At 37.4% G+C, this 16,131-nt stretch overlaps 1 protein-coding gene across 1 annotated transcript in view; it reads right to left on the reverse strand.

The window, feature by feature from the left end:
• plekhg4 (pleckstrin homology domain containing, family G (with RhoGef domain) member 4) overlaps positions 1-11,977 on the reverse strand; it is a gene marked incomplete at its 5' end in the record, with an annotated part of 65,091 nt that extends 53,114 nt beyond the window's left edge. Inside the window, 5 exons of the mRNA XM_007907568.2 lie at positions 446-539; positions 904-1,027; positions 1,817-2,059; positions 6,154-8,761; positions 11,792-11,977. Coding sequence (XP_007905759.2) covers positions 446-539; positions 904-1,027; positions 1,817-2,059; positions 6,154-8,761; positions 11,792-11,977 — 3,255 coding nt within the window. The remainder of the gene's footprint in view (positions 1-445; positions 540-903; positions 1,028-1,816; positions 2,060-6,153; positions 8,762-11,791) is intronic.
• Positions 11,978-16,131: the final 4,154 nt, after the last annotated feature.

Consider the following 16,131-nt stretch of genomic DNA (forward strand, 5'->3'; position numbering starts at 1 on the left):
GGTAAAATGCAACCTAAACTTTAGTCTTGTTTCTACAAAATAATTACATATACAGTTTTGCTCATTTTAATAGGGAAGTTTAATTTATATAAGGGAAAGTATAAGGAATGTCACATTCTGAAATCAATTAAACCAATAAATTGTACAGAACTGTACACAAGTGTCATTTGTTTTCTTTGTTTAAATGTCTGTTTTGCTAAATTATTGTAGCAAAGATTCGGTACAGTACTTGTGTAGTATGGGAAAGCAACAAGGATTATAACCACTAATATTAGAATAGCTTACATCGGAAAACATACACTCATATCACTAGCCAGATGACTTTCTAACGGTGACTGCCATTGTATCAGGAGGTGGAAACATCCTAAGGTTCAAAGGTAATTTGGTTTTAAAAGTTGAAGTGTCCCACACATTATTGCATTCCATAAATGTAAAGAATTATCACCTGCAGCATGTTGAAAGCCTTAAAGAGTGCAGGTACAGGGGAGCAGCGCCGGGCATCTACCAAAATGGTTAGTCCTGCCAGACGGATTTCTTGTCTATAAAGAACGAAAAACACAAAGCAATGAGTTAAATCATGTTATACGGTATTTTGTATTTATTTTACATTGATTACCATCCTGTTGCTTCAAGATATGGCAGCACCTGGATGGTGGCCATTGCCACATTCACCCAATGTTTCAGCGTCCCCCAGTGAAAGACGCATTCTACCTTCCTCTGATGAATATATTGATTAACTCTTAAGAGCACCTCAAAAAACATGGTTCTAGATCCGATTGCTTCAATTTTTTTCTGCAATGGCACAATCTACAATTTTCAACTGTTTATTACATTACTGGTTCTAAACATTTTTTGTATGAATTCAATTATTACTTAATTGAAAAGCTCAGACTGTTGACATACCTGGGAATGCTGGAAAAATACACGAGGAGCCGCACAAGCTCAGTGACGTTGCAGTGTGGATTTAGCCAGATTGTGTTCCTTGTTGTTATAATCACCACTGCACGACCAGATTTATCTCTGGTACCTGAAGATAACAGAATTGTTAAAAACACTACAAGCACTTTACCCAAAGGGTAATGTTTCTAACGAGTGGCAATTTCTAATGGGATTCCTGGAATTCAAGCAACAACAACAAACTAGACTTGTATAGCGCCCTTCACATCGGAAAGACTTGAAGGAGGCAAGAGAGGGGGTGAGGCAGAGGGATTGCATGAAAGAGTTCCAAAGTGTGGGGGCAGAGATGTTGAATGTCCGACCATCAATGGTGGAACGGGAAGTGCGTGGAATTTGAAGCAGGTTGGTGTCCGCTAAGCGGAAGGAGCAGACAGGCTAATATGGGGTTAGGAGGTCGGAGAAGTGGGGGGAGTGGGGGGGGGGGGAGCAGCGAGCAGGCAGTTGGCGTAGTCAAGCCGGGATGCGATGAAAGCGTGGATCAGTGTCTCCGTGGCCTGTGATGAGAAGCAGTGGTGGAGGCAGGCAATGTTGCGGAGGTGGGAAAAGACAGAATGGGTCACGGCACGAATGTGAGATTTGTAAGGGTAGCTGGGGGTTGAAAAGGACACAGCGGTTTCTTATTGGCTCACTGAGGTGAAGAGTGCTGCCATGATTAGTGAATGATAATGTCAGCAGCTGAAGCAGAAGTCATGTCACTTAACTGCAACTGTGTAAGCAAAGATACACTAAATCAAAAATGCTAATACTTCTTAACCAAGGCAATACATGATAATTGTACAATCCCCAACATATACATTTACATAGTTGTGGCGAAGGCTATGAATACAGTATTGAAAATGATACGATAATAAGTACATACCAGTCAAACACGCTACACCGGAATGCAGAACATCAAAGTTGATTTCTTGGTAAAGGGTTGGCAAATTAGATTTAAGTGGTGAAGAAGACAAAGCCTCATGCTTGATTGGCAAGGGTTTCTGCTTATTCACAGTGTGTTGTCTAGCCAGTGAGGACTTTGGCGGTTGATCTGTCAGCCTAGATGTATTTTTGTTACAGCTTTGATTTCCTGTATCAATTTCATCATTTGTCTTGGAATCAAATCCTAGTAGAAAAGATTTAATAAAATTAAAAAGGAATTGAATTGGATGATTGCTGCATTTAGATATACATGTATACATATGGAAAAAATTTAAAATCCAAAAAGTTTAAGTCACAGACACTTGATTCTAAGCAACAAACTATTTCTAAAGACAGCGTGGTTAGCTTTTCTTGAGTTTTTGAATACTGTACTGGGTTAGCAAATAATTCATTTTAGCCTCTACCAGATTCATCAGTTTTCTAGACAGATTTCATATTTTTCCACTTGTCAGGCATCACCATAAGATTGGTTTGGGTGAAGAAGGTCATTTGGCCTATTTGAACTCATCTTTTCTGGAACAACTGTACAGTCTTCCCATCGCAGCATCAGCCCGTTTTTTTAAAAAAACAAGTCAATGTGCTGGCCTCAATCATCCCTCTGGCAAGATGTTTCAGGCCCTAATTACTGGCGTCTGAACTGAAATTTGCCTGAAGTCCTCTTGTTGAATTGTTTTGGTGCATCCTAAAATATTATTCTGGAACTATCCCAGCCCTCTGATTATCTCCATCTAATTGTTGCATAGTGACTCGTATAATATTCTAGTAACTGGATAGAAGTAATTGCAAAAACATTGTTGCTAAATATCCTATACAATAGTCGTACAATGCAGGGCATTTTCTTTTGTCTGTTAAATTAATGCTTTGTGTTGGTCATTGCTCATCTTCATTCAACAAGCCCTTAATTTGCAATTCAATTGCATCTTCCTCCACAAGCTAGTTGTAGAGGACATCAGTAGCACTGGACAAACCAGATATGTACTGATAAGTAGCTAACACTTATGTTCCTGCAAAAATTATAATTTTCAGTGCATTTCCATATTAAGATATTAGAATGGGAAACAATTGTCTAACTCAATTGAATGCAGTTATTTTGTATTTCTAAACTTACTGCACTCCAGCCAATCATAATGTTACTGAGTGACTCACTGCAAATCAGAAACAAAAGCCATTAAAAAAACTGCACAAAGCACATATTCTAGTTGTTAGCTGTTACCTCTGTACTAGGAACTAAAGATCTAAGTGGCCATGAAAAAAACTTTAGTCTTAGCCAACGTAAACATCATAACAGCAAATGAGCTCTTATGAAATGTTTTCCTGGCAGCTCCTGTGAAAATTGAAGAGCCAATATGGGTTAGCAGTGCATTTTTCTCCCCAACGTCCAATAGTGGTCATAACAGGATAAATGGTGGGGTCATGCAGTTTTAATCTGAAATCAAGTTTGAAGCACAGTAGGAGTCCCACAAAAGGGTAATGATGTGAATATACAGGCATATTTCCCCTCCTCACCTCACACAATGAGTTTCAAAATTCACTTAAACCACTGAGGGTAATACTATATAGAGGGCAGATGCTTCCCTGTAGGTGTGTTTGCAGGTGGGAGAGAAAAACTAAAAGCAGCAATGAATCACTGTGGTCTTCATTATGCATCTCAGTATCGAGAGGCCAGGAATAGGTTGCATAGGTTGAATGCTGCACAACATGGGAGCAAAGGTGAAGGATTATCATTTTTGTAATTGAAGTCTGTATGTTCCATGAATACAGCAAATACAGTAAACGCCTGGCTTACTGGACACAGGGCATATGGAATTCGTACCTAGTACCCTCTTAGTGCACCCCTCTCCACCTCACCATCGCTTGCTGGCCACTGGAAAATTCAGTGCCACATGGTAAGGCAATGAAGATTCAATCCTCCATTCAGTTCTTTATCCAAAACTGAGATTGCAGCATCTTTGCATTGGAAGCGTTTCGCCCACAAAATACAGTCAATTCACTTTACAGTATATTCTGGAATCGCTTTGAGACATTTCAACGACATTATAAGACGCTATATCAAAGGCAAGAATTATTATAACTGCAAATCAAATGTGCATGTCCTGCCTGAGTAATGTTTTGTGTCTCCTGGCAATTGGCAAAAAGATATTGGCAAAAATCATCTCAGCAACAGAAAATCAAATCCAGGTGGACCTTGGATTCAAATTAGAGGATGTAAAATTCCAATCAAATAAGTTAAAATATTGACGTAAAGGGGAAAGAGCAGGAGGCGTGGGATTCAAGTCGATAGCTCCAGTGTGAGGAGAGCTAGCATCAGCAGATATCATGCGCTTGCATTGCAGTACAGCCTCTTGCTATATTTTGCTCATAAGATATAGTCAATTCACTTTACAGTATATTCAGTGAAGCGCTTTGAGATGTTGCAAAGACATGATAAGGCACTACATCAAATGCAAGGTTTATTATTACTTTTCAGATGCTATGATAGAGTTGACTGGAGCAGCATCTGCAAAATGTGACAAAAATACTGCTTTGCCTAGAAAACACATGAAGGGTTTCTTTTGTACATTTAGTGCAAGCTGATAATTATTCACTGACACAGTATAAAGACCATTTCAAAATTAATGAAAACATGAATATAAATTCTGAACATTTCTCTGAACAGTGCTTTACATTTGTATTCAAGAAATGCAAAACGAAGAGAAGTTAAAATTCTTACTATAAAGTGTATTCTGGCAAATTCTAAATAGTTTTGCCAAAAATGTGAACTGATATTTGCTACAGTCTCATTTCCATTGCGTAGGCGAAGAACACGTCCCTGTTTATCACGTTGGATGCTAAATAGATGGAAGCATTACACTCAAGCAAATCGCTCAACACACAGCTTGTGAATTCTACTATGTTTTATCTGGAATAGTGCAATAAAAGCAAGTTTCTAATAACATTGTAGCAAAATATACACCACTGCATACTGCCAATCATTGCTAAATTAATAAAACGTTCGATAACTGTCCTGCACTAAGGCAGAAAGAATACCAGACAAAAAAANTCATCGCAGATTTTTCAGTAGGAATTCTTAGTCGAATGCTACCACAAACAGAAGCCCAACAATAAATATGCACATACAGTACTAGCAGTTATACACAGTTTTTATACATTTTCATCAAAAACCTGCACAACATTTACCTAGATTATTACATTAATAATCCTTGCATTTTATATAGTGGCGTCGATATACTGTAAAGTTACTGATCCGACTGCATAAGTTACATTTTGTTTTCAAATAACATTTTGTAGTTTAGTTAGTCAGTTAATGTACATTATGCAACTCTCTCTCTTAAATCCTCTATTTTATACTGCAATAAATTCTGAGAGGCACTTTAAGACATCAGGAGGATGTGATAATAGCCAATAATTATTTATTTAATCAGTCAGCAATATTTTAAACTAAATTGAAGCTGCCAATGACAGATATAATCAGGCACTCAGAGTAGAGCAATCTTTCTTCACAAGGTACCACTAACCTGAAAATACTAGTTGGACCCTCTTTTTCTCATTGATAGGGAAACAGCAGAATAGAAAAGTAAGCATTCTCTGACATTCAAGGGTGCCTACAGCCCAATCAATCTCTTCAGAGCTACATTTTTCTTAGCAGTTTAGTCTGTTCACCATTCCAAATCTCACATGCTCATTAATGACAAAAAAATCCATATTCCATGCTCTTAAGTGTAGCCAAAGAAGCGATTTAATCACTGCATCCATGGATATTGCTTCCCCCGTTGAGGTTGAGACACAACTAGTAAATGCTCACAACTCTTGGACTTCCTCAAAATAGTTTCTTAATGAAGCATACTAGATTGTAGCTAGTGGGTGGTTGAACTCCTACACTACAACCCTCACAAGCTTAATGGTTAATGCATAACACATCGCAATGCATAATAATTCCAATAGGACACTGCTTGCACTGATCCGACTGCAATATTCACTTACTGCAACTACAGTTTCCTCTGACTAAGATTAAAAAGTGTTATAAAATGCTCCTGCAGACAATCTGAATTGTGGGATCCATTCGGAATCAACTCATGGCAACTGATGTCCATGAATCAGGTACACTGCAAAATTACATTGCAATAAAGAAATCCAACGTTAAATTTCTAGTTAAAAGGATTCAGCAAGAATTCCTCAAATGCTCTCTAATATTTTGCAATCAAACTAACTATGCCAGGAAAAACAAAAATACTGGTTATACTATAGTTAAAAAAAATTTACATTTCAAGGATTTCATACCTTCTGGATGTTTATCAGCTTTGCTTTTCTTGCTTTCTTCCGCATTCACATTGATTACATTTTCAGTAACTTCCCTTTCTAATCCATCGTTACGCTCATTTGAATCTTGCTTCAGTGCAGTTTCGGCAAAGGAAATATTTTNATTTACATCAGTACTTGCAGGAGGAGGTTCAAGTTTGTTGGTTCCTAATGTACTTGAGTAGGCAATGCTAGATTCTAGCATTACTACATTTGACCAATATTCTTCAACAGTGGAATAATCTTTTTGGCCATCACTCTTTTCCTCATAACATGCAGTAGTTTTCACAACAGACTCATCAGGCAAGTCTTGTGTCAATGGATTTTCATTGTTTTGTAATAATTCTACTTTTTCATGAAGTTGTACATTTGAGTCTTTTGCCAAGTCTAAATTATCGTTTGTAGTATGATCTTGCTTGTTAAAATCATTCTGCGTTTGTCCAGTATTAGCATATTCCAAATTTACTGACATCTGCTCTGTTCCACTGTTCAAGTGCTGTTCGTTTTTTTCTTTAACAACTGAACATTTATGTAAATTTGTACTTTGATCTACCAGGGATTCAGAAGATACGCTATCAGTCTGTTTCATACATTCAGACCTACGATCTTCTGAATATTCTGTACATAGTGTTAAATTTAGATCTGAATGATCAGAGTTGGCTGTAGGTTTCACACCCTCATTAAATAATTTTTCAACAGTGCCTGTATCATCCAGTAACTGGCAAGTGGTATATTCTGTACATTCCTCAACCAATCCATCAACTCCATCCCCTATGTGCTTTTTATTCTCGTTCAATGAACGATCAGAATTTTCATCACTTGCAAAATTCTCAGATAAATTCTCAGAGTTAATAACGTCTTCGTATTTGACAGAATGGTTTAAAGAAATGACAGAACCTACTGATTGAACATCTGCAATGCATTTTTGCTGAACATACTCTGCTGTTGGTTGAATTCCATCACTAGTAAGCTGTAGATTTGAAGTAGGTATCTGACTGTTGAGTTGTGCACTTTCAACATAATCTGGTTGTTGTTTTGATGTGCCTTTTTGTCCTGAGCTTTCATCTAAAGCCTGTGTGTACTTAGCAGACTTTTTGTCAGCAATATTTGAAACTTCTGCAGTGCTAGCTGATGGCTGACAAGCCAGGAGATTACAGTTGGTCAACTGATGATTGGAAAATCCTGTGTCAGAAACAGTCGTAAATTCCATCAATGTGCTTTCCTGCTCATTCACACGTATGTGCTGACTATTATCATTTTCAATTATATCTTCTTCAGGTATATTTTGATGACTTCTGTCCTGGGGAAATTCCTTCACCAGCCATGCTTTCTTACAGTCTTGCAAATCAATCTTTGTGTGTGACTTCGGTGTTGAACTGTTTGTGCCACTTTGAATTTGACTATCTTGTAACTGTTGTTCGCAAATGTGGTTGGGAACTTGAGATTCCAAAGTTCTACAGCTTAATTTGTTTTCTACTACATTTGTGGGTTGGTTAATTAATGAGCAAACATCTCCGCAACAATAATGATGCATTTCTTTTTGATGAAGGCCAGTTTCCACTGATGAAGACAGCTTCATCTTTGTAATTGCGCAAAGCTCTTTATTCTCATTGTTGCTCCAAGTCCGATTGTGATATGTTAATTTGTTTTCAATTGCATCAGGAAGCGATCGTTGTTCAATCACATCGTCACTTGTACTGCAGTGTAAATTAAATGAACTGTCTGTTTTTTCTGAATAGGGTCTCCCAGTTAAATTGGGATCATCTGCCATAGGATTTGGACATATAAGGTGCTTGGAACAAGGGGTATGAGTTGAGGCTTCAAATGGGATCGTTTCCGATGGCCTATTAGTCCTCATTCTCTGTGGTGGTTTTATGTTTGAACTTCCAGTTGGCACAAGGTAACCACTTTCACTGAACGTTGAAATTTGTCGAAGTTCCACATATTCCCCTTCAAGTTCTTGAAGGGAAATTTCTGTACCAGAAATATCTAAACCATCTCCAACTGTACTTAGTGAATACTGTAAAGTTTTTGTAGGGCTTACCTCATCTTTAAGTTCTTTTTCTTTCATATTTGTAGTAAATCTTTGGGTTCCACAAGTTGTTTCAGAATGATTCTCACATTGTCGGCTGTGATCATTTAATGTGGAATTGCTGCGTCTGTTAAACATAATTTCTTGATCTATGGCCCAGCTTCCTGATGTCATATTTTCAATCATTTTTGGTTTCTCAACAAATTCTGGATTCACCACCTCCTCCCAGGGGACTCGGAAGTTGTTGTTATCAGTTGACAAAAGACAATTTTCCAAAGCTGATCCCGTCCGTTCCTTGTTAATGTTGTCCAACCATTCCATGGTGAAGATGGAAGTATAGGAGACCTCGGGGACTATGACTTCTTCTACATTGTATCTGTCTTTTGCAAGACATTTTACTACAATACGTGGGGTTTTCTTAAGGTGTGGCACAACTTGAAGGTAGAAATCACCAGGGCGTAAAGTTCGCCAGTCAATAGCTGAAAGATGTATTATAATTTTTTCATGGATGCACAAAGGCCAACCTTGATGGCGAAATAGTAGTCCACTGTATCTGAACTATATGCAATAGAAAAGAGATTGCCATTAATTATTTGATCTTGTATGTAACAAGAATATTTTTTGATGTGCACTACCCACGTGAACGGCGCTATATAAACACAAATTGTTGTTATAATACTTAGATGAATCTTCTGGCCTCTGCCATCATTCTTTTGGTAGCAGTCGCTCTAGGGAAAAAANTTGTTCCAAAGGTCTCACACACGCAGAATGTATAATTTAATAGCATAATTTACGCAATGTAATATATTCCATGTGTGCACAGATGAAAAACAGGAACCTAATAAAACTAAGAGACGGTACTGCCAGCAGTATAATATAAAACAGCATAAAATGACTCCACTGCAGTTATTGTAATTAACCCAACTTTCATCTGAAGTGAATGTTAAAATCTTTCTGATCAATTAATCTAAACAGTTTTGGAAACATGCCTTCAGGAAAAATCAATGCCTTTCTGAAAGTAGGAGACAATTAAGACAGCTTTGCTGAAAAATAAAATTAAAATGCTCTCTTACAAGATATGCAAACATTGTTTCAAAATGTTTTTAGCATTGTGGGTTACTGAAGATCAGAACCTGGATAAATCCCTCTCTCCCTTTTTAATTCCTCTTCCCACTCTTGCCAGCACATTGTTTACAATGTAAAAAACAAGGCAGCACTAGACATTATAATGAAAAAATGCTGGACAGCCTCAGGTCTAATGCCATGGATACCAATCATGACTGTGGTAATCCAAATACAAACATTCATAAAATTTGATCCAGAATTTCTTTGCTGTGGATATTTTGACAATTTCATGCCACATTTTTACTGACTAAATGGAACTTTTAACTGACTTTACTAGATTAGATATTTACCTGCAATTTTTTTTAATGCACCCGTAAACAGATGGTGCCCTTTGGATTGCCCTTTAGGCAATCTCTAATCTGCTGAATAGATAAATTATCTTGAATCAGAACAAACATTAATGACAACCAGAAAATGCTTTAATCCCAAGCAAACACAAACTCACGCAAACTAAACTTTTGGTGATTGTGACGAGGAATCAGAATGGTGGAGAAAGGAGCAGGTTATCTACCTGGTGCTGCTACATTCAGGTTACAGGGAAAATAGGTTTCTGATTACACTGAACAAAGCATCTCAACCCAAACCTCTGAAGAATGTCTCTGTTCTGCCCCGGCTTGACATTCCATTCTTTTCACGCTCAATTCAGAGATTTTCATAGATTTAGAAATAAATGTCAAACCAAATGTTCATTTAAATCAATGCGGTGTTGTGGATTCCTCCCTCCTAGGATTAGGGTTACATACTTCACAACTTTTATTTTCACATATAATATTTAACCTTTAGACTGTTGACAGATTCACAGATATTCTGGTCTTCATGGGCTGACCAGTTTTGCAATGTTGAAAAAAACCCACTAAAATTACAGTAATAAACTAGGAATGGAATGCAGGAATACAAAAAAAATACTGTGAGACATTCAGTACCAAAGTTTGAAAACAGACCTATATTTACACGTCTCTTGTGAATTGGCTTCACTGCATTCATTGATTGCATTCATCTCGTCAAAGTTTAAGCAAATTGAGTTCCATAGACACAACCCTATGTGGATGCACAAAGCTCAATTTATGATCCAAATAGAAGCTATTTTTTAACTAGAGTCCAGAGATGGCGGGACTATATTATATCTATTAATTAAAGTTTAAAAGGTTCATGTTGCACCACCTGCCAATTCATGCAAAGATCAAGCAGAACTGGACTACTTCCCTTATGTTTGGCTGTAACCAAATTCCAATGAAGCAATACAAATTCGACGTACGAGGTGAAAACTGTCACGATTCAATCTCACTGTGACACACATGCTGACCTTTGCAAGTTAATCGTTTCATTAATCAAGCAATCAATGATAAATAGATCCCGTAGGCGTGCCTCTTCAACAATCAAACAGAGAATGCAATTTCTTTAATTTTATTTCTTTATACTCTTTTATTTCTTTTACTTCTTTTTACTCTTTAGACTTTTATACTCAACCATTTACTGGTAGTAAGATAGCATAACACTTACAGAATTAGCTCCCAGCCAGTAATCAACAGATTAGTCCCCATTTTTTAAGTCTGCCTATAATAGTTCAGATGGGTGTGTTAACTATACTTATTACTTGTATTTATTACACTTCATAATATCAAGCATTTAATTTTTGGGACACAACCTGATGCTGTTTCACTCATTTCAGTTCATCCCATTAGCATTACCAGTGGTTATGGTAAGGTCAGTGGTAAGCACTGTTCCTTCTCTAGATGAAGGAAATAGCACCAAAAAATGCCTTGAATGAATGATGGTAGGAAGTCACACGGCTGAAATTTGCTCATCCAGCACAGATGATGGACCCGATATGAAAACCTGTCTGGTTTGTATGACTCAGTTTCTCACTATTTACCCACAGGGACACAAAAGAGGGTGTACCTTGTTCTGTTCTGCTATTTTTATTTTTCAAAAAGCCAAATCAGATCAATACATATTGGAAGGTTATAGTATTTATATTTTAGTCATTTACATTTGGTGTAGGGCCTTTCCCTTCAGGAGAACATCCCAAAGTGCTTCGCAACTATATTGTAAAGTGCAGTGTCTGTTGTTTGGGTGAACGTGGCAGCCAATTTGCACAAAGCAATGTCCCACAAGCAACCTTGAAATGAATGACCAATTTTATTTTGGGGGAATTTTGGCCAGCTCACCGGAAGAAACTCCCTTCCCTTTTCGAACAGTGACACGGGATCTTTAATGCCAGTTGAATTAGCAAGTAGGACCACTGCTAATTCAAGTAGCATTAAAGCATCATCCGAATCATCCAAAGGACAGCACCTCACAACAATGCAGGAAATCCCCAACACTGCTTGGGAATGTCATCTTAAGACTATACATGAACTCTAAGTTTGCATTAAAGTACTGTAGCCTTACTGCATACCAAGTGTTGTGCTGATTCTCTCCCCCCAACTCCCTATTGATCATATTCAGTTATAACACACTTACACAAGAGTCCTGCTGAATGCACTGCAGAATGTGTTTAGCCGGTACAAGGAAATCGATGAGGTAGCGCAATCCGTCACCGCGATAAGTTTTCTCCACCACATCAAAAACGTGACATAGCACTGTAGCTGCTGTAGCCTCGAAGGGGGGATAGAGTGCTGAAAGGGTACTCTGAATACAAGCGTCCAAGATTCAGAATCCTGAGAAAAAAAAGGAACAATTCATTTAAAAGCAGTACCTGTATTATGAACTGCTAAATATTTGAAGAAATTATAAATATTATGCTAAGTCTACAAAAGGTACAATCCAATTTTTGAACAAAATATTTTGTTTACTCAATTCAGAACCTAATGCGCATGAGAAAAATTATAATAATTTACTGTTATAATTTTTAATAAGATTCTGAAATTCATTCATGTCAATTAAATAAAATGAACAATGCTTAGGTTCAAATTTTCATGTCAATTAATGCAGCCAAGATTATAGATATATAATCAGTCTACAATAGGGCACATTGCGACATTAAATCTTACAAAGGCTGGTGTAATGAAACATCTATGAGCCAAAAGTTAAAATAAGCACATTATGTTGCATGGCAACTTTAATTGTATTTAAGTAGGTTGATATGAAGTCTTAATGATAAGACCAACAAACTGAAACACTCTTCTGGTAAACTGTACTGAACACTTGTTTTCTTCACAAACTGATGATGTTATGAATAAAGTGTGCACCAATTAGGATTGTTACAGGGGTGAGTGAATGCATCATTAAAAACTAGAAACCCCAGATCACTGAAGTACTGCCTTGGACATCTCTATCGATATTGCTGAACTACATTTCTTTTTGTATTTACTTTTAAAATAATAATAAATAATACCTTTATTTTTCAAAATCCTTGATTTACATTTGGTGCATAGAAAACCCAAACTGTAAAACTTAGATGTGGTTGAGAGGAGGCAAGCAGACGAATCCCACACTTCACAAACTGAGTACACACCAACACAGACATCTGATGCCGGAAACCCCTGTCATCAGCAAAGTAAACTAATACTTTAGCAGTTGTCTGTTACAAGTATCATCTCAAGTACTTAAGGAAATGTCCATGATACACTTGTACCCTGGTGAATATGTTAGCTGTAGTGAGGGAAGCTGCTTAGACTGAACTACGCTGTGTACTATATACAAAAGGCTCCCACAGGATTATCGGTTTCAGACTGACAGGTACAGCTGTTCAAACACATCCATATATTACCATCAAGCCCAGTCAGAAAGCAATAACTTGCACAAAGAGGCTAGAAGCTTATGCGCACTTACTAAGTTTCATGAATGATATTTTACCATTCATTACAATTGCTTTGACTACACCATAACCTTCCAAGAACCCAGATGGTTCTACTCAAGTCCAATTGCAACCAAGCCTAGCCACACAAAGTTGAATAAGCATGTAAACATACATAATGGTGTTATCACACAGTAGATTTTATAGGGGTTTTAATGCCTTTTAAACACAGAAAAGTGACTTGGACACTGATCTCACTTATAAGAGTAATAACTAATGTGTCAACAGTAAAAGGATCTCAATAATAAGAGGTTAGATTATGACTGTGTCATTGCAACAATTTATGTGAATTCAGATTCCCTTGACCCAGTGATTCCTTGCTGTCTGATTTATTGATTTCAGTCACCTCATTAAGGGGAGCCAAGTGCAGGTAAGGCATTTTCCCTCAAGGAAAGGAAGGAGGGAAACCCAAAAGAAAAACTAATCTTTTCATATTTTAAAGTGGACAATTAGACTGGTCTTTGCAAATGTTTAACTCACCCACCACTGTCAGGCGTAGCACATTGTATAATGGGACCATCAGAACCAGGGAGGGAAAAGAATAAAAATTCACTAGCAGAGAAACCCACCCTAAAAATATAGAGCGAACGTAATTTCTGCCTTGGTTTGACCCAGAAGCATCCTTTTGCTCTGAACCCTCACCCAAAACATCTTTTTAAAATATCTATCCTTATGTCTTCTCATTACAGCAGTAAGTGGTTCATAAATGAAATTCCAGTATACAGATTTCAATCATTCTTCCTCATAACCCGTTCCAGCTGCTGATTACCCTCTTTAGAAAGAAATACTTCCCTGTGTCTGTCCTAAACTTGCACTTCAGACTTAAACCTATTTTCTAAATGCAATCTCATATTTAGTGTTTTATAGGCAGTAGCTTCACGCTAGCTGGAAACCTGAAGTAATGATCAATAATCATAACAAAATCCTGTACCCTCCTCCGACTATGATAACAGATGCGTATTAATTTAGTATTCATATTGCAGTTACTATTTAAAAAGAATCGATATAAAAGTTAGACCAACTGTACTTTCTGCAACAAATGAAGCTTGCATCAATGAGCAACAGGAAAGCTATAGAAATCTTTCTGGAGCCACCTTGTTCAAATATTTCAGTGTTCATTTCACGAACAAACATTGTTAGGACTATAAACAGATTGACCCTCACAATACTCCCTTAGATCAGCAACAAACATCGTTATCATCACAAGGAAAGCAGCTTAAACTTGCCCCAATAATATCATTCATAAAACAAAAGTCACATATCAACTAATCTCATAGCCTATGTGACTTTGAAAATGAAAACTGGCTTATTCCATATTTATGCCATGACATGCACAAACACGATTTGTACCACAGATTAATAATGCATGCTATCTCAATGTTACCATAAGCTACTCCACCCATGTCAACATGTTCTTCGAGACATGAATAATAGGAATTGATTAGCCCAACAGGTAGTATAATGTATTGCACAACAATAATTCACATTCCAACAGTTTACTTTACAAAGTCAGTCAGCCATATTCTTGAGAAACTAAATGTAGTACCATATTCAATATCATTTGTTTGAACTGTTTATTTGTGTTCACTATGTTGATTTCAAGCCCACTTTGCTTCTTTACATCTTTAGAATATTTACCACTAACGTTGTCAGTGTAGCCCAACATAGTTAAAATATACACACATTCAATGAGAAATACATTTTATACCATTACTGGAATGACTTTCACCTGTTCCGCAGTAATATGATTACCATTTCAGAACACGTCGAAAATAGAATCCAACTTCAATAATAGCTGTAATAGCCCCAAACAGAAGAAACCTCTTCTCTTTTAGACAGTGATTTATGTTAAGGTTTGGTTTCAGAGACACTGTCAATCTCCTGATCTCAGGTATCCAATTCTAACATAGGAACCTGCACAATAAATACTATATCAGCTACTAATAATCTTGGGGTATCACAGTCAAGTCTGATCCTATCCTCGCCTAAAGTTTGTTAAAGAGTCAAGGAATAGAGATTTGGAACAGTCATCCTTGCTGACATTTTACCCTTGTCGATTATCACTAAACTGGAGTCCCATTTTATTGTTCAGATGAGACATTAAAGGTTTTGTCACATTATTCAAAAACAGAGAAGTTCCTCCTGATGCCTAGTCAACAATCCTAATGATTAAATAATCATTCACCTCCTTGCTGTTTGTGGGAACAGCCAGTTTAAGATTTGCCTACAAAAGAAGTTACTCCTCGACGGTAATTATCTGTAAAATGCTTTGAGACTATTTGACATCATAGGCACTATAACAAACCTAAGTATCATAACAAGTGCAAGTATTATCATTATAGCTCAGCAGTGTAAAGGCTATTTGTAGCGTTCATCTCCGCCTTATTTTAATTTAGCACAGACCAGAAGTTAACCTTGGGGTCATCATGTTTTTTTTTACAGCTCAGAATCACACGACTTTTTTACTTTCAGGTCTCGGCTAAAGACCTTACTTCTTTTCATAGATTCATAGAATGTTACGGCACAGAAGGAGGCCATTCGGCCCATCGAGTCTGTGCCGGCTCTTTGACAGAGCAAGTCACTTTCACTAACCCCAATCACCAGCTTTCTCCCCATAACCCTGCAAACCCATCTTCCCCAGATACCTATCCAGTTCTCTCTTAAAAGCTGTTATCGAATCGGACTTCACTACCCTTTCAGGCAGATCATTCCAAATTCGAACACCTCGCTGAGTGAAAAAATTTCTTCTAACCTCCCCTCTGCTTCTTTTGGTAGATATCTTAAGACTGTGACCACGGGTCACAGACACCGACCAGCGGAAACAGCTTTTCCCTATCTGGCCTGTCAAAACCTTTCATGATCTTGAAGACCTCTATCAGGTTCCCACGTAACCTTCTCTGCTCTAATGGGAAAGTCCTAACTTTTCCAGCCTGTCCTCATAGCTAAGGTTCCCCATTCCTGGTATCATTCTCATGAATCTCCTCTGCACCCTCTCCAGTGCCTT

The sequence above is a fragment of the Callorhinchus milii genome, unplaced genomic scaffold (assembly GCF_018977255.1).
Source record: "Callorhinchus milii isolate IMCB2004 unplaced genomic scaffold, IMCB_Cmil_1.0 Scaffold14, whole genome shotgun sequence".
Lineage (NCBI taxonomy): Eukaryota > Metazoa > Chordata > Chondrichthyes > Chimaeriformes > Callorhinchidae > Callorhinchus > Callorhinchus milii.